Source organism: Rhinolophus hipposideros (genome assembly GCF_964194185.1).
Source record: "Rhinolophus hipposideros genome assembly, chromosome: 1".
Taxonomy (NCBI): Eukaryota; Metazoa; Chordata; class Mammalia; order Chiroptera; family Rhinolophidae; genus Rhinolophus; species Rhinolophus hipposideros.
In genome coordinates this window covers 31235185-31255110 of record NC_138047.1, presented here as the reverse complement: position 1 = coordinate 31255110, position 19926 = coordinate 31235185, and the positions used below count along the sequence as shown (strand labels likewise).

Here is a 19926-nt window from a genome sequence, read left to right as displayed (position 1 = left end):
GGTTTCTATCCTCAATGTCACTGATTCTTTCCTCCACATGGTCAACTCTACTACCTAAGCTGGTTATTTCATTCTTAATTTTTTTCTATTGAGTTCTTAATCTCCAGAAATTCTATTTGATTCTTTTTTAAAAAATTCAATCTCTTTCGTAAAATGCTCATGTTGTTTTTGACTGTGTTTCTGAGTTCATTAAACTGCCTTTCTGTGTTTTCTTGCATCTTGTTGAGTTTTTTCAGAACTGCAATCTTTAATTCTCTGTCATTTAAGTCATATATTTCCATATCTTTAAGTTCCTTTACTGGAGACTTTTCACTTTCTTTCTGAGCTGTCTTGTTGCCTTGGTTATTCATGGCAATTACTGATTTATTATTTCTCTTCCTAGACAACCAGAGGAAAGGCTTCTGCAACAGGTTGATAGGAAGAGGTCTTTCTTTTGTTTTCCAGTACTTGTTGGTAGAATGTTTTATTTTCTCTCCGACTGCAGCCTTTTCTTTCTCTCTCACACGGTAGTGCTATGTTTTCTCTGCACTATTCCAGCTTTTCACACAATGGGGGGATTCCCTGGGAAATGGGCTTCTCCTCTGTTAACAGTTCGCCTGGGTCACAGGGCGCCACGTCCCTGTGGGGATGCAGCGAGCTGTTGAAGTTCCAAAGCTCTTTCTGCACAAGATTCAGAACCCGTATATTTCAGCAGTTCTGTTTACTCCTGCAGGGATTCACCCAGATAGGTGGGACCAGGGGAGGGGTGAGTTGTGAGAGGTGGCCCAGAGCAATGGCGGCGCCCACCACCACAGTTGGTCCTGCTTCCACAGCTCCCTCCCCTTTGCCAGAACTAGTTGGGCTGCGAATCTGTGTCTGTGGACCACAGTTCTGAGAACAGCAAACATTCTGTTCTTTTGATCTGACACTGGTACTGTTCTGCTTCTAGCACCGGGCAGGTGGGGGCGGGGCGAGCTCTGGGAAGGTAGGGAGGAGGCGGCTAGTCTCAGTGCCTAAGGCTTCCGTTCTCTGCTCGGCAGTGAGGGCTTAAACCACCATTTTCAGGCTTCTTCCCTCAGTCTTTTCTCCAAGGTCTCTGCCATGAGCGTTGGGTTCAGCCGTGGTATATGTTGCCCCCTCAGCCCTGTGGGCCATAAGCGGAGCCCTAGCAGTCCGAGTTCTTCCCTCTCCCACAGCTGAGGTAGTTTCAGGATGCAGTGAGCTCGGAACACTGAGCTAGGTCTGCGTCCTGCGCCCTCGTGGCTCTGTCTCTGCACTTCTCCCTTCCTTCCTCCCCAATCATGCGATTCTCTCACCCCTAGGTGAATTCAGTAGTGGGCCTCTTTGTCTTGCCGGTGTGCTGTGCAGGGAGTCCTTTGTAGAGTTATTGTTGTCCGATTAGTTGTAAATTCCAGGGGAGCTTTACAGAGGCTCACCTCATGCAGCCATTTTGATGACCCCATGACTAACTTCTATTCAGCCTCCAAAATCCAGTTTAGCTGTTACCTCCTCCCTGGCAGTAGTCTTTCTAATAATGCCAGATGCAAAGAGTTCTTCCTCCTTTTCTGTGTTACCCCCACACCTTGTAAATTGATCACATTGTATAGCAAGTTAACTGTTTTTATGTCTGTTCCCTATTATGCTGAGTCTCATGAAGGCAGAACTGTGTTTTCCTCATCTTTGCATCCCCAGCATCAAACTGTGTGCCTGGCAATATGTGCCAAACTATGTGCAAAGCACTTTAGCAATAAGTGCTTGCTAAAGGAATAAATAAATTGATAACTTTCCTAATATTCTTGTTGAATGAGCTGATGTCAGAAGCTGAAAGGGATCTCACTCCCAAGCTCTACATATGCCTGGCAAGACCCTCTACCCCTCCCTTATGTCTACCCCATAACACTCACATCCTAACACTGCCAACAGTATCTGCTCGCAGGACTGATTCCATCAGGCCCTCTTCCCACTTAAGTCAGTTACCACGGAATGTCTAGAATGTCTGGGTCTCCCTCACCTTCCGGACTCCCATATCCTCATGAGTCAAATGTGATCTTCTCAGTGTGGTTGTCCTGAACAACAATCTACTTAAAATTGCATCTCTTGTCACTAAACCCCTCCCAAAGCTTCCTTGCTGGATAGTGCCTTGCATGGCACTTATCACTATCTGATATGTATGTATGTATGTATGTATGTATGTATGATCTATTTATTTGCTTATGGCCTATCTCCTTCCAACGTAAGCTCTGTGAGGTCAAGGATTCTTGTCTATTTGTTTGCTGATGTATTTCTAGTTTGTACAATCAACACAGCATGAGTATTTGTTGGAGAAATGAGTGAATCACATGCAGAGGATGATTTGGTGGCCTGCTTGGAAAATAAAGCTGTCGGTAGCAAAGTTGGGAATAGAGCCATCACCACCTAACTCCCAACTTAATGGGTTGTACAAGAGGAGACACCATCCCTGCTCCCCTGATCTCTTCCCCTTCAGGTCATCAAATTCTATACGTGCTGTTCAATCTTGAAATAGTTCCCATGTAAGAGGAAAATGTCAGTAAGATTGCTATGGATAAAAACGCACAGATTAATTGTCTCATATGCCAAGAGCAGGGTGTCACCCTTAAAACAGAGAAACTTGAGGAAATACCAATAGATAAACACAGCTAAATTAAGATGGGTGTGAACACTAGAAAACCACACAACCATCCCTGAAAGAAAATATAAAATTCTATACCCTTCTAACCAATGCAAACCTGACTCACATTAATACTTGGCATACTTACCAGGGCACATGGGATGGTGGATTAACAAATGACAAAAGAAAGTTGCAATTATTAAATGATTTTTTGCAACTGTTTTGATTTTTTGCACATCATGAAATTGTGCCTTAAGTAGAGATCTTTGAATACATTGAATCACAAGTATTAAATCTAAGTTCTAGTCACATCCACATAATACCAGTGAATTATTGAGGAGAAAGGTAAACAAACTATTCCACTGAGCTTGAAATATGTGTGCTTGAGACTCTGTCAGTGGTAGAACAAGTCATTTTCAGAAAGATTTAAACTGTCATGGCCAGATTCTCCAGCTTTACATCTTTGTAAAGTAAAAGAAATATGAGTAACTTGACTACATATTACCCACACTTGGAGCCATTTTGGCTCATACAATGAAACCTTACTTATCACTGATGTTTTATGTATAATGCCAAAAAGCAGAGTAGATTACTATCTTGCCTGAGGTTGAAAAGGGACTGTGATACACTTGACACCTAAATAACCAGTAGCTGGCCCTGATGTGGCTAAAAAAGACTGCTATTCCCAGGTAAAATCAGGGAAGGAAGAGGCAAATGACTTCCAGAATATTTACTTGGTAATAGGAACAAAGCTCATCTTTTTTTCTTTGCCTACTGACCTATATAAATTTTTTGAAATTATAATTATGAAACAATTGTAATCCTGTAATGTTTCCATTAATTCCCAAATGTGACACAATAGAGTCCTTAGGACATAAATAAAATCTTTAGTAAAATAAATTAGCAGTATATAATCATTCTCCATTTAGAAAAAAATAATAAAATAAGCTTACGTTAACTTTATATAATTTCTGAATTTTTCAAAAAATTGTTTTAAGTCAAGTTATATTTTCCAATTGGCTTTAAAGACAATATTGGGATTGCATTTACATAGGAGATTGGCACATGCTATCTTATAAAATAACATATTTAAGAACACAGTAAGCTTTCCAAAATTACATTACAGGCAGGCAAATTTATCACTTTTTTACTAAAACATTATCAGTAAATTTCAACTCAAAAATAATGTGGCAATATAATGCTGTGCAGTAGTAGAAATTGTGAGTATAAGTTGGATGGTGGAGGAGAAACTTTATAATTTTGGTATAGCAACTACTTTAAAAAAGAATCATTCCAATATCAATTTTGGTGCTATTTTGGTTACTCAGCAACAGGTCATCTCAGTGTTGTAGCCACCTTTACTAATATGATGGAGTCAGTACAGGAAAACCATATCATCCGTGCATTTGAATGACAGGAAACTTTTATTGTAACTTTAAGTAATGAGAACTGTAGTATGGGCTCATTTTTCCAGGGAACGCTACTGCTTCTAAAAGAAGTCTGGGGCATTTATAAGAAATGAACAAATTGTGCCTTCCAAAAAGAAAAATTTAAACAGATCTTGTTTCTTTTAATAACATTTTTCTTCTTCCCCGCTATATGCTGAAACAAAAATATGCCTGGAACTTTTTTATTTACCTACCAGAATTTTAGCAAAAATTAAAGCTTAAAAAATGAATGTAAGATTTCCCCCCAATTTTATGTAGTCAAATTTGTCAGTTTTTCTGACATACAGGTCTTCTTGGTTTCATTTCATCATTAGAAAAATCTACCCCAATTAATAACTGATTTTTCTCCAATGTATTTTTTAGTTTATTTTTATTTTATATGGTGTGAAGTAGGAACTTAATTTTAATTTCATAAATTGGTCACCAATTATTCCAATACACACTACTGAACAGCAATTCATTCTTTTTTTTCTTATTTTGAAATGCTACCTTTATCATATTTCCTAAATCTATCTTTATTTGATTTCTGGATTTGTTGTTCTGTTCCACCAATAATATATTTGTGTATTCTGAACAAGCATTGCAGTATATCTATGCCCTAAGTTATTCATTATGTATACTATATAGCTAAAAGCACAGGCTCTGAATTCAGACTGCCTAGCTTCGAATTCCAGCCACACAACTTACTAGCTGTGTGACTTAGGGCAAGTTACTAAATCTTTCTCTTTTTTTATTTTATTAGTTTCAGGTTAGAACTATGTATGTTGATCTGGAAAGTGTCCATCAAATATAAAGTAAAAGTAAAAACTATTGCAGAACAGTGTAAAATTGTCCCAGTTGCTACCCAAAGGGAATGAAAATTGAGAATGGGGAAAGGAAATTTTTTACACATATATGTAGTTTTTATTTTTTTCAAAGAATGTTTGAAATGCATAAAAAATTGTCAGGATAGATTCAAATGTAATTTGTGAACAATAATTGAACTGGAGAATTGGACTGGGAAGTGTGGGTTAATGGAGGGTGGGAGTATGTTTTTTCTTATAAAACTTGAGAGACTTTTATTTACTTAATTATGTCACCATTTATTGGGAAGTATGTTTTTAATTGTATGTTCTTTGACATTTTTGCAAGAAGTGTGTGTTAATTTTGTAATAAAAATAAGAGAAAGACAAAGAAATGAATATAAGGTGAATAGAAGATAGCAACATAGCAGAGTTATTGATTTATTATCTTGATTTATTATCAAGATTTTAGAGGCAAAACTCACAGAATCAAGCATGAGAAGTACACAGGGGGACAGGTCTTAACATTTGGAGTTAGAATTTCTGTTTTCTACTAAGACCTAACTCTGAGCATGCACCAAGCCATCCAAGACACACAGGTGTCCCAAGAAGATAATTTAGCATCTCCGCAAGGTGATATATTTTAAATATCTGTTTAACATTTATTTAGGTGAGAACCTGAGAGTCAAAATGAAGAGAAAAAGGGCTTTGGGTGGTAGGGTCCCAATTTGCAAACCCCACTTGGCAAAATGGAAATCCTACAGTTAATTCAACCCATTCTTTCTGAAAACAGGTCACCACCTGTTGTTACTGGATATGCTCCATGAGATGTCAACACAACCCCCCAAAAGCCCCCAATGGATTCTGTCATTATTATTCCCAAAGCAAATGTAAAAGTATCCCTGAGAAAAGTTATGGTAAAGTTAATTTTTTTATCTTCTTTCATAAGTTTGTAGAGCTCCTTTAATCAGTCTATTTATATGCTACTATGAATAGACCTTCCCCTTAATCTGATGGGAAACTAATTTACCAAAAGATGCTGGGCTTTTTTGCTACAAGGTCTCCAATAAGTTCTCATCAATTGGTTTAAATATTTTCAGTGATAAAAACTCATCATTTCCTGAGACAACAATTCCATGCATATACAACTTTATTATCCACGAAGGTTTAGTTAAGTTAGAATGTACTTCTCTGTGACTTTCAATGATTGGTTCCATCTTTTCCCTGCAGAAGCAGGGAGCACAGAAAAAGTGTGCTCCCTCTTCCAGGCCGTGGTCCAGACATGTTAGAGAATGGACAGGGTGAACCATTGGGGCGTCACCCCTCCAGGTCCCTCAACTATTCTTCACATGAACACATTCTGAATCATTATCCTGGTCATTATTCTCAGACTTTTTATTATTGTTTTGTTTTGGCTTTTTAGCTAAACCTTAAGTCTAAGATTTTCAACTAGAGTTGACCTAGTCTTTTTAATCGAGTGCATAGTAGTCAATATTAAGAAGAAAGAACTGAGTCAGGAACAGTCTAGTGCTCCCCGATCTATCAGGTCCAGGATTTTGACAGCTGGAGAAGAGCAAGTTAATGTATTTTAGCTGGTTTTTCTGCCAACTGAAGCTCAGTCAGAAGGAAGCTAAATCATGTCTGAGAATATCACCCAGATAACTTTAAAATTGTAATTCATTTAATATGTATATAGAATTGGATTTATGCATGAATTTTCAAGAACATCAATTATACCAAGCAACGTACAACTATAGTCAACATATTTTGCAACTAGACATTTAGGAGGGCTCGCTAAATGAAGAATTTATTTATTTATTCATTCATCCCTACAAATATTTACTGAGCACCTACTGTGTGTTGGGCACTATTGTGAACACTGGGTATACAATGATGTACAAAGTCAACAGGTTCTCTGCCAATGGGAGTTTATAAAGTAAGACAGATAACGAAAAACAAGCAAAAAGGGATATAGCCATGCTGCAGTGAAAGATAACAAAACTACTGAGGGTGGTCAGAGAGGTTTCTTTGCAGAGATGTCTTTTGAGCAAAGGGCTCCTTAAAGACAAAGGGAACAGCATGTGCAAATGAAGTGGGAAAGATGTTGGCATTTTTGAGAAATAGAAAGAAAGGTCAGTGCAGTTGGGGCAGGGTCAACGACACTTGAGCAAGGAAGGCTTCAAAGGCGCAGCAAAGAGTTTAGCTTGTAATCCAAGTCTAATGGAAAGCCCGAGAACGAGTAGAAGCAGGGGAATGACATCATCTAATTTGTCTTTTGAAATTATCACTTTGGCAGCTAAGCAGAAAATAGATTAGAAGGAGGGAAGAATGAGAAAAACATGCAAATCTTGCATTTCTGAAAGAAGATGATGAAGTGTAGACCCTCCCAGAAATTCAAATATTATGTTTGACTACTATATCAATAATAGTAGTTACTATTTATGGAGTGTGCCAGATAGTGTAGACCATGTACTCGTATGAGGACTTTAAGTAAAATGTTGTTTAATACATACAAACAAACCCTATGAAGTGGGTATTATCAGTATCATTACAAAGATGAAGAAACAGGGTCAGCAAGGTTAACTAAAATGTCCAAGGTCTTATAAATGACAACAGACGAAAAGCTATGGTTTGCCTCAGGTTTTCTCTACCCCCAAACATTCAAGCCCTTTCTCAGCAGGTGCCAGATTAAATTCGCTAATCTCCAGTGATCATACTTATTTGGGAAAAAGTATAATGCTTCTGAAGAAGCTTATTTGAGGAAACTCAGTTGATCCTCACTACAATCCTATGGGGATTGAGTACACTACAGAGAACTGTCCTGTAGTTCCCAGGTTTCAGATATAATCTTTAATCTCTAGTCATCCAACTAGATAAGGAATTTTTATTTATTTCCACAGATATTAAGAATTTTTGCTAAGGACCCAGGGGCAAATCAACACTCCAGAGGATGAGATCAATAGCAAAACATGTCAAGTGTTTAATGTTAAGGCCTTATTTCATAAGCAGAGTTTCTCTGCAAAGTATTAGATGTGAGTAGGGAGATGACAATCAGCAGGCTCTCCTGGGTGTCTTGTAGAAGTAAAGCCAAGGCTGGATTTTCCAGGCTAAATTAAACCCCCTCCAGCTTTGATAAAGTTATAGGCCTATTATTCAACAAGGTGGGAAAGGGAGATAATTATACATCGAAAGCACGAAGCTGCAATATCTGGTTCCTCTTTCAAACGCTGAGACGTCAGTGTGTCTTGTGTATCAAAAGTCATCCAGAAACTTTTGTTATTCTACTTGCCCAGGAATTGTGAATTCATCTCTAGTTACTTGCAGATATTTCTAAGCTATTCCTCTAACGCACAAATTTTTAGGATCACCCAAATGGTTTTCCACTAAATCTCAATATTTTGAGCTCCATTTCACTGAATCCACATAAATTATATTCCACTTCAATTATTCTGTATTCTGCATAATACATACACTTATTAAATGCAACCTCGTCTAAAGTAGACACTGTTAAAGTTCATTGTTATATAATATATTAGTGAGTATCTGAGGTCTCAAAGGAGTCAAGTTAAAAACTACCATTTATACATCCCACTTTTTAAGTTAAATTTTAAGTGTTACGTTTTAAGTGTTTATGTTAAATTTTAAGTGTTTATGTTTTAAGTACCTATTTTCTCTAGGATGGAATATAAGCCATTCTCCATTATTTAAATAGTAAAGAAAATTAGTATAAAAGTATACACAATAGTGCAATATAAGAAAAATATGTTCAACTTTAAATTATTTCCCAATAATACTTTGTACTTTTCTCAACTTATTTTGCATGTTAAATTTAGCTTGCAAGTGCCATGCACATCATCAGTGACAGTAAGAAGCACAGGTCTGAAAGTGTAATTATAAAATTAAATATGATAATAAATGTAATAATAAAAAAATAGGATAAATCCCCAAAGGACACCTGAAAACTGACTATAAATCATTATCCATTATAACAGAAAATGGAAAGCTCTCACATGAGAGCATTTCTCAGGATGAACCAGGTCAGGAGGAAAACAAATTTTACCTAAAAGTGCCCTGAAGACTATGAGCAGCTTAACTAGAATTTTGCAACTAATTTAACTGAGAGCGGAGACTGAGTTATTATAAGAAGGATGATCAAAATGAAACAAGAGTCCCCTGAAAGCTGAATGCACCCTCTTTCATTATCTTATTTATGCATACACATGAGCCTACAGAGAAATTAAAGCAAAGACATATAAGTGAAATTGTTTGAAATTAAGAAGAAACGGAACTAGAATCCAGGTCCAGCAGCCTTGAATACTCTACTTAAGTAATTTTCCTTTAATCCATATAGTATTCTACATTTTTCTCCAATCCTTCAATACTTCGCATATGTTATAAATACTTCTTGTGCTCTCAATTTTATTACTACTTCTTCCTCTTTTCAATCCATTGCTTGATAACTATTGCTGACGTCTACTGAGCTGTTTTTAAAAGCGAGGCACTGTCCCAAGCTGTCTCTAGCATTTAATCCTCATGTGAACTTTATAAAGGAAATACAGCTATTATCTTCATTTTACAGATGAAAGGGCTGAGACATGTGGCTGCATAGCCTGCTGTTTTCTCAGCCACTGCAGTGTGTTCAGTGGTGCCCCCCTCCCAAAGATATGTCCATGTCCTAACCACTGGGACCTCGAATGTGACCTTATTTGGAAAAAAAGTTGTGTGCAGATGTAATTAAGTTAAGGCCTTTGCGATGATAAGATTATCTTAGGTGTCAGGATGGGCCCTAAATCTAATGACACGTGAACTCATAAGAGACAGAAGAAACCACACAAACACACGGAAGAGAAGGCATGTGACAATGGAGGCAGAGACAGGAGTGACACGGGCACAAGTCAAGGAATGCCTGAAATCACCAGAAGCTGGCAAGGAGGGAAATGAGGTCTCCCTTGGCAAGCTCCAGAAGGAACATGGCCCTGCCAGATTTGGGGCTTCTAGCTTCCAGAGCTGTGAGATAAAAAATTTATGTTGTTTAAGCCACCCAGCTTATAGTAATTTGTTACAGCAGCCCTAGGAAACTAATACAATCACCCTGTCATACTGCCATCATTCTAGGAACACAGGAGGCCTCTTTACTACCCTCTCTAGTTTAACCCCTGGGAAATACCTAACAGAGCTTCTCTCTCTTTCTACCATAAAAACACCGTCTGCAAATGGTTCTTTCCAGCAAAACGTTTTCCTGAATGTTGTGTCTGCTAATAACTCTTTACTTACTTCTACAATTCAGAATCTAGTGTTTCTATTGTACCTACTTTTTATTCTATGGCAATTCAGGCTTCTTCCAATTAAAATAATAAATGACTTTGCCTTATTAAAAACATATTTTACACACTAATCAAATTAATACAAATAGCAAACCATCTATTTGCACTTCAAAATGCAATTCATTCTAACATTTCTGTTCTGAAAACTTTCTAACATTTTAATTCAGAGAATAATTGAGTTATATGTGATAACGTGTTTTAGCACATGCTTTTAAAAATGTATATTTAGTATTTCAAATATTTCGTGACATACTTTTTATACTCTTATTGAAAATTATCTTATTGAAAATTATCTCTAATCCTATTCGATAGTGTGCTGCACAGTCTCTCTTTGTCCCTCTGCCGCTATCCTTCACCCTCCTTGCCTGACTGAGTTCTAGTGTCAACCATAAAAATCACCCAGCATCTCCCCCATAGCTGATTTAGATGATGAGATACGGGACTTGTGAGCTGAGGATATTTAGATGAGAGGTTGGCCCTTATCTTTTGAGCTCACATTAATTGTGTGCCCTTGCCCAATGGTTGTCGGTGAGTTAGTTGGCAGGAGACCCTGGCAGATGGGAGGGCAGGAGGAGAGTGAGGCCAGGGTATTCAATTCTTCTCTCTCCCTGCAGGACTAAAGGGCTGGCAGTGGCTGTGCTCCTCCTAGGACAGCAGCACATAGCCTGTCAGGAGACCTCTCTCCCACATCTACTGCTCTCTCCAAGTGCTGGCAAGTGCAAGGCATGGGTGGCAGAACTGCATTCCCCTATGGCAAGACCCTGGGGCCTCCCATCACTTATTTGTTCTCTTCATCCTAACCACACCTCCATAAATAGTTCTTCCAATAAACTCTTTTCAATCACCCCTTTGAATACACCATCTGTCTTCTGCCAGACCATCACTGAAATAGCTACTGAGTGTCCCAGCTGATAGCATCAGTCTAAAATACTGAATCATTTATTCCCATAAATAAAATTATTCCAGGTTTTCAAAAAGTTTCTAGTTTAAAAGGATTACAACTGGCTATGACTGGTGTTTGGTTTTTTTCTTCTTTAACAACAAAAACCAAATGGGGTAGCTTAGGATAATTTTGCTCTTCTCAGACACTTCTGCTATAATCTACTCTTATCACTGAATGATTTGGGTTCCAAAATACCTGTCATCACCATCATAGATGCACTCGGGGAAGACAAGGCTACAGCCAAAAAGCATGATATGTTGATAGCAACTGAGGCGATGGAGATATGTGAAGAATTTGAGGAACTTCTCCATTTCCGTGTTTTTGACACTCGAGGAGAGAGGTATTAGCGTGGTGTGGTAGGGCAGCATCTGACATTGGCTGTGGCTGATGTTCACACAGGCACCTGGGAAGTCAAGATAATTACATTTAGAAGCAGAAAATCAAATATGTTCACAAACTCATTTGATATGATAGGTTAAGGTGTTCATAAAATATACTCTTTAAATAAGAACGATATACTGACACATATATACATACACATACATCTTTGTGCCTGCACACATGTGAATGTGTGTGATAATGAAATCAAGCTATTTACATTCACAGAGGGAGAGCATTTGTGTCCTGGGCAGATATGTGGAAAACTACATTCATACCCAGCTGGTGGGCATATAAACTGGCAATCGTGGTTTTGGATCACAGCTGGGCAGGGCAGTATGTATCCAAAAACATCTTTTTAAAATGCACATCCTTTGAAACTGTAATATAATTTCTAAAAAAGTTATCCTAAGGAAATAATAATGATTGTGAACACAGATTTAACTACATGGATCTTCAATCCTGACTATGTCAGTAGTTTAGAGTCAGTTCAGAGCCTCTTGATTTCATTTTCTTTCATAGTTTAGCTGGCTTTTCTCCTGGGCACTACCACCTCCACAGCCTTTCCTTCTTCATTCCATAAATGTGCATGGTTGGTCTGATATAAATCAAAATATTAATATGACTCCAGATGATGGGATTTTAGGAGACATACTTTTATTTACTTTTATTAACAAGAATTGAAATTTTGGCTATTGTTTAAGCAAACTAGTATTTAAAAGCAGAATCTTCAGGCTCTAGAAATGTAGCAGAAATATTCATTTTAATTATGTTGGAGAGGAAGAGCAAGAAGGGAAAGAAGTTCAACAAGAAAGGCACCATCTCTTCAGATCATGATATGATTCTTAACCAAAGAAGTGAAGAGAAAAACTTCTCCAAACCAAAGACTAAGTCCATTTTAATAATGATAATGTTAAAAAATGAGGCTGCCTTTCTGATCAAATGGCCAAAGTAACCCTTTGACTGTAATACAGAATAAATATACCCTGTCACAGAAGAATTCCCAACCCCCTTTTCTGATTCATTCATTCATTCTGATAGATCACTTCAAATATCCGGTCATGGTCTTCTGCAGTCTACTTCTAAGTATACTTCTTAATCTCACATTTCTTTCAAACCTCTTTGAAAACCACCGAGCCCTTTAAGAAGTCTTTTCCCCAAATGACTAGATTATAACCATTACCTCAAAGAGTCTTACACTTCATGAAAAGACACAAATCTCCATTGTTACCATGTTTCCCCAAAACTAAGACCTAGCTGGACAATCAGCTCTAATGCATCTTTTGGAGCAAAAATTAATATAAGACCCTGTGTTACATTATATTATATTATATTATATTATATTATATTATATTATATTATATTATATTATATTATATTACATTACGTTATTATATTAAAGACCTGATCTCATATTATAATAAAATAAGACCGGGTCTTATATTAATTTGTGCTCCAAAAGACGCATTACAGCTGATTGTCCAGCCAGGTCTTATTTTCGGGGAAACACAGTATGTAATATTTATTGATCATCGAAAACATGCGGAGCTTAGTAGGGCATGATCAAAACAATGTTTCCACTTTGAAAGGCAAGCAGTGGCATGCAGAATTTCTCTGGATGCTAGACCCTAGAATAGACATGGCAAAATATTTAAGGGCACAACAGTTTTTTTGACATCATCAAACTCAAAATACAAAATGGGGAAAAAGGCATTAGAGACAAAAAAAAAATCCAAGTTAAAATATGCAGAAAGAACACAAATACACATGAATTCAATTTTGCATGAGTGCTCAGGTAGGGAGTTCTGGGCAAGTTTTATGAATATGATACTCTAGTTATTATTTAGTGAGGGAAGTTAAAACACATTTTAGTGTGGTAGAACATTATAGACAGGGAGAACGTACATTTCAAAATAACACGATTATACATATGACGCTACAAGAAGAGATTTTTGCTTTTAAGAGCTGAGGGTAAATTTTTCTCCATCAAAAATACAAACTCACTCGTGGAAATTTCAATCTTAAGAAAATATTTACCGACAACCAACCTTGTGCCAGGCTCTAAAACAGGTATTCAGATTCCCTCATTCACAATTATCTCATTTTCACAACCCAGTAAAGTGATATCATATCTATATCATACACAAGGAAACTCAATTTCAGAAAGGCCAAGACATTTGCCCAGAAGTACACAGCTACTATGTGGAAATTCCAGATTTTCAAACCTATGTCTTCTGAGTAATTTCCGTTTGGAGTCACGTTAGGCTAAGGCAAAGGGGGTTATTATGTTAAAAACAGTTATCAAAAAAAGATAATTCCTAATGCTCCTTGAGAAGAACGGGCTAAAAGGCACATAATGATGTATCACAGGGTCTGTATTTTTATTCACAGATAATACGCCCTTGGATACTGATTACGTGTTGCAATTCATTTTGAGTTACAGTATTTTCTTTATGGGTCATCAGCTTTGGGGTTTATATATTTGATGATAAACCACATTTGAAACAATGAGATGACCAAAAGGCCCATTCATCCCACCTAGCCAAAGAAAACAGAAAACAGTGAATTTTGAAAGATCATTTGAAAAAGACAATACAGTGAGGAAAAGTGCATTTTAGTTGACAGTGTGAGTTGCACAAAAGAAAAACAAAAAAGATATTTCCCCCTCTAAAAACAACTTTCCTTGGGGGGGGAAAAAAAACCTATACTCAGAAAATGATTAAAATAATGGTAAGAAAGCTTAAAACTAAGTCTCAAAATAATTGGTATAGACATAAATAATAATATCTTATATTTGTATAATGGTTTCTAAAGTTTTCCAAAGCACTGTCATATTATAAAATATATTCTTAAAATATACAGTATATCCTCTTGTTGTAAATGAAGAAACTAAGGCTCTCATGGGTAAGCAGGTAGGTAGGTTTGTAGGTAGGTAGATAGGTAGGTAGGTAGGTGTAGAAAGACGATGAATGGATAGAAGGATGGATGGACAAATAGATAGGTAGGCAAATAGACAAAAAGTGATTTTCAGAGGATACACAGTCATTAACAGAAGTGAGACTGATACACAGGTCCTCCCTTTCTTAGGACAACACTCTTCCCATTACACCACAGCTGTTAATAACACAGCAAATACCAAAGAAATTCAAAAAGAAGAATCTAATGTGGGGTGAATGATTAGGGGATTTACAATGAAGACATAAGGTCTGGATTGGCAGGAAGTCTATGTACTACTGGTGGAGAAAAATAACTAAAAACACTAAGAATCATCATGACATGTGACCAGAAAAGATCAAAAACCTTGATTCTGGGCAGAAAGGAGACTTCAAACTTCACTGAGAATTTGCTCATAGACAACAAATATAAAAGGAAATTACTCTTTAAGACTCATGACCTCAAATTTTTCATATTCAAGTAATTGTGCAAATTTCCTATCATCCCTTCTGCCTCAGCATGCATGTCAAATATTACCTTTTCTTATAATTGTCTTTGAAACATAAATCTAGTGTTGTATTTTGCACATTCTCATCAGGGGCAATCAATTTTCATAAGCCTGCTACATGCTGTGCACTATGCAGAGCCATTTCTCTGTGGGGAAAGGGAAGGGTATTTTTGGAAATGGACTCATTTATCGTTGCTACTCCATCTAACTTCGTTTTCATAGGATAGAAAAAAAGAGAGGAAAGTTTGTTTTTTCTTTCCTGAGAACTTCCTACTCAGTCTGATAGAAAGTAGAAGTCAGAGGTGCTATGCAAGAATGTGTAAAAGATACAATGGATGTAATTAATGATAGTGTTCATATAGATATCATACTCAAATTGTGTATCTTCTTTTAAATAAGAGTTACTTCAAGTGGGGGGAATAGAGAAGAAAAGTTAGAAATAGATCTGAAGAAAAAAATTGCTTCTCGATGTAATGTATAACTGGGAAAACAGAAATATTTATTCTTATGAACTCCTTAATTCTAAAACACCATTGCTAATAAGAAATGATTTAATAACAAATAACAAACAACAAATTTTCAGAGTAGGCATTGATTATAATACAGGTCCCAATTTGAGGAAAAAGTTAAAATATGAAAATAAAGTGCTGCTTGGAGTTAAGTTATCAATTTTATTTTGTTTTCTTAATCTGACTCAATTATTTCTAGATCTAATTGGGGGGTTTTCTACTCATATCACACTCCTAATATTTCTAGACACTAGAATTAGGAAGGAAAAATGGTCTGGTGAAAAGTTTTCTGTATGTTCATTTGAAAATTATGATAAACTCTGTTTTTTTTCCTACTTCTAAAATCAGGTGATGTGTAGTTAGAAATTCTTAGTCATATGCTTTTTATAATGCAAAAATTAACTTAAGAATAAATGGTTTACTTTTCTAAATTAATGTGCACTCTATCAAATGTCATGAGTAGCTAATCTTAAAATGATGATACCCGGATTTCCAGTCAAGATGGCAGAGTAGATAAATGCTGTACTTGCATCCTCTCATGACCACATCAAAATCACAATCAAACCACAGAACAACCATCATTGAGAATCATCTGAAGTCTAGCTGAACAGATCCTACAACTATAGATATACAGAAGAATATCTTATATTGAGCCTGGTAGGAGGGGTGGAGATACGGACAGGGACGGTTCCACACCCATGTGGTGGTTAAAAATTGGAAGTGATAGCTGAGCTGCAGAGATCCCCCTGGAGAAGTGAGGGATCACAACCCCACATAAGGCTCCACAGCCCAGGGTTCCAATGTTGGAAAGAGATGTTCTCATAACTTCTGGTTATGAAAACCAGGGAGTATTGTGGCTGAGGAAGATGGAGGCAGCTGCAGTCCCAGGCATTCGTCTTAAAGAGCCCATGCATGGACTTACTAACAAAATTGCTAGCACTGACCTCCAGTGCTAGGGCATCAGTTTAAAAGATGCCAGCAACATACATGGAGAAAATGAATTGTCTGGCTTCAGGGCAGGCTGGAGGGGCAGCCATCTTCCAGACAGAAGTGCTGGCAGAATCCATTGTTTTTGTTGAGTCCTCTCCCACTCCGGTGTGCAGACATAGGCAGCCGCCATATCTGAATCTCCATTGATCTGGCTAACAAAGTTCACTGTTCCCTGGTGATTCCCTGAGACCCTGCCCCATCCAACTTGCAGGCATACCCAAGCCACTTCCAGTGCCTTTTACATACAGGCTCTCTTGGCTCATGCTGCAGACTTTCCTAAAATCTCTCAAAGGTTCAAAAAAACCAAACAAGCTGCATCTGGCCTTGGCATGCCCCATACCTCTTGCTGAGCAGCCCTAAGCCCAGCACTAGTGACAGTCAGCCTCAGTTCATGGCTTGGCTTCTCAAGGCACCTCCAAACCCAATGCAGGTGGTGCCAATCTGCAGATTGCTTTGTGGCTCATTCCAGGTTGCCCCAGGTTGCCCCTGTCAAACTTGGCCTGTGGCAGGGCCCATCCCAAGCAGGCTAGTGGGTCAGCACGACTAGTGGCCAACTTCAGACCAAGTTGGAGCACCACCTGGTTGCCTCTAAGGATAATACACCCGAAGGGCAGACTGGGCAGGCACCAAAACCCTGCTAAAGTGAATCCTGCTCTGTAGGGTCATCCCCTGCACAACAACTCCTTCACTGTACTCACAGCCTATCCTCATAGAAAATTAGCCCAAGGTTCATTCTCTCGTACTGAGATGCAAATAGAAACTAAAGCTCAAGTACAAGAGGAGTGCACACATAACCCACACAAGGGACACACCTGGAGCACATGGCTCAGGTGACCAGGGACACTGCGGCACTGGGCCCAACAGGACATCTACTACATAAAGCCACTCTACTAAGACCAGGAGACATTGCAGCTCTACCTTATACATAGAAGCAAACACAGGGAGGCAGCCAAAATGGAGAGGTAAAGAAACATGTCCCAAATGAAAGAACAGACCAAAGCTCCAGAAAAAGAACTAAACGAAATGGAGACAAGCAATCTACCAGATGCAGAGTTCCAAACATAGGTTGTAAGGATGCTCGGTGGTATCAGTGAGAACTTCAACAAAGGAAACATAAAAATGGAGATAGAAAACATAAAAAAGAACCAGTCAGAAATGAAGAATATAATAACTGAAATAAAGAATATATCAGAGGAAATCAAAAGTAGACTTGATGAAGTAGAAGATCAAATCAGCAATTTAGAAGATGAAGTAGCAGAAAACACCCACTTAGAATAGCAAAAAGAAAAAAGAATCCAAAAAATGAGGATAGTTTAAGGGGCTTCTGGTACAACATCAAGTGGACCAACATTCACATCATAGGGGTACCAGAGGAGAAGAGAGAGAGAGAAGAAGAAACTGAAAAAATAATGACAGAAAACTTCCCTAACCTGGAGAAGGAAATAGACATACAAGCCCAGAAAGCACAGAGAGTCCCAAAGAAGATAAACCCAAAGAAGCCCATACCAAAACACATCATAATTAAAATGCCAAAAGCTTAAAGACAAAGATAGAATTTTAAAAGCAGCAAGAGAAAGTCAGTTAATTGCCTACAAGGAAGCTCCAATAAGATTGTCAGCTGATTTCTAAACAGAAACTTTACAGGCCAGAAGGGATTGCATGAAATATTCAAAGTGATGAAAAGCAAGATTACTCTACCCAGAAAAGCTATCACTTAGAATTGAAGGACAGATAGAGCTTCCCAGACAAGAAAGTGCTGAAGGAGTTCATCATCATCAAACCAGTATTACAAGAAATGTTATAGGGACTTCTTTAAGAAAAATAAGGGAGGGGGGAAGATAAAAATAATGAATAATAAAATGACAATAACTACATATCTATTAACAATTACTTTAAATGTAAATGGATTAAATGTTCCAATCAAAAGAGAAGGTGAGTGAATGGATAAGACAAAAAGACCTTTACATAAGCTGCCTACAAGGGACTCACTTCAGATGGAAAGACACACACAGACTGAAGTAAAGGGATGGGAAAGATATTTCATGAAACTGGAGACAAAATAAAGCAAAAGGCTGTAGTAGCAATACTTATACCAAAGAAAATAAACTTTAAAACAAAGGCTATAACAAGAGACAAAGAAGCACCCAATAATCCTCCTTCTGGGTATTTATCCTAAGAAACCTAAAACACTACTTCAAAGGGATATGTGCATCCCTATGTTCATTGCAGCACTATTTACAATAGCCCAGATATGGAGGCAACCTGGATGTCCATCAATGGATGAATGGATAAAGAAGAAGTGATATATACTTGTAATAGAATATAAACCAACCATAAAAAGAATGAAATCTTGCCATCTGCAACAACATGGATGGACCTAGAAGGTATTGTGCTGAGTGGAATAAGCAGACAGAGAAACACAAATGCCATATGATTTCACTTATACGTGGAATTTAAAGGACAAAATAAACGAACAAATAAAACAGAAACAGATTCATAGATACAGAGAATATTTTGATGGTTGCTGAATGGGAGGGGGATTAAGGAGTGGGTGAAAAAGGGGAAGGGGAAATACAAATTGGAAGTTACAAAATAGTCATGAGGATGTAAAGTATATCATAAGGAATATAGTCAGTAATATTGTAATAACCATGTATGGTGCCAAATGTGTACCAGATTTATGAAGGGGATCATTTCATAAGTTATATAAATGTCTAATCACTATGTTGTACACCTGAAACTAATATAATATTGTATGTTAACTGCAATTGAAAAGTAAAAAAATTATTAAAGTTCAAAAAATGATACTGATAGCCAATCTTATTTAGCAAATCAGTTTGGTAGTGGTTAAGAAAAAAATGCTGATTCACTTACTAGACATTTCTGCACTGAGTTTTTACATTAATGATTTTTACAACACTCACATTCTCTGCCATGCCTTAATTACAAATGATCTCGTTTTTAATCAGGGAAATCTACTAAATATTTGTATTTGATTTTGACCTACACAGAATTTATTTCAACAGTGCATAAAAATCCCTTAAAATCAAATTTAAAAATTGTTTTTAAACAGAAGTAAATAATATCTAAATCATAATGATTATATGATATAATACTGTCATTTGACAGGAAAGAACTTCTCAAATTAAAAATAATGAAATATCAACTTTCTAAAGTACTTTGCTATTTTTTGTCTAATAACCTAACAAGAAACTTTGATAACCTTGTTAACTTCCTATGTATGATTGCACCTTTAATTGATGGGCTACTAGTAAGAATTCCATTGCATCAGTGGACAATATTTTATCAAAGCACAGTTGGTTTGTCCTAATTTACCTAAATTTGACCCATTTTAACTCATGAATTTACTTCACAGGACTCCTTTGTGGATGACATTTGCTTGTCTTCCAGATCTTAAGAATTTGATGAGGTTGGAAAGGAGAGTTCTCCGTATATAGCCCTTTCCAGTGGTTTGGGAAGAAAATTCATGACAGAATGGTCT

At 37.2% G+C, this 19926-nt stretch overlaps 1 protein-coding gene across 4 annotated transcripts in view; it reads right to left on the bottom strand.

Moving 5' to 3' along the window:
* Positions 1–19926, bottom strand: part of CORIN (corin, serine peptidase) — a 204292-nt gene that overhangs the window by 122172 nt on the left and 62194 nt on the right. For all 4 annotated transcript variants that reach the window (XR_013994118.1, XM_081061606.1, XM_081061607.1 and 1 more), the window contains exon 4: positions 11301–11508. Coding sequence is in view for 3 of the 4 variants with exons in the window: in XM_081061606.1 (XP_080917732.1) it covers positions 11301–11508 (208 nt within the window). In the remaining variant the exon portion in view is untranslated. The remainder of the gene's footprint in view (positions 1–11300; positions 11509–19926) is intronic.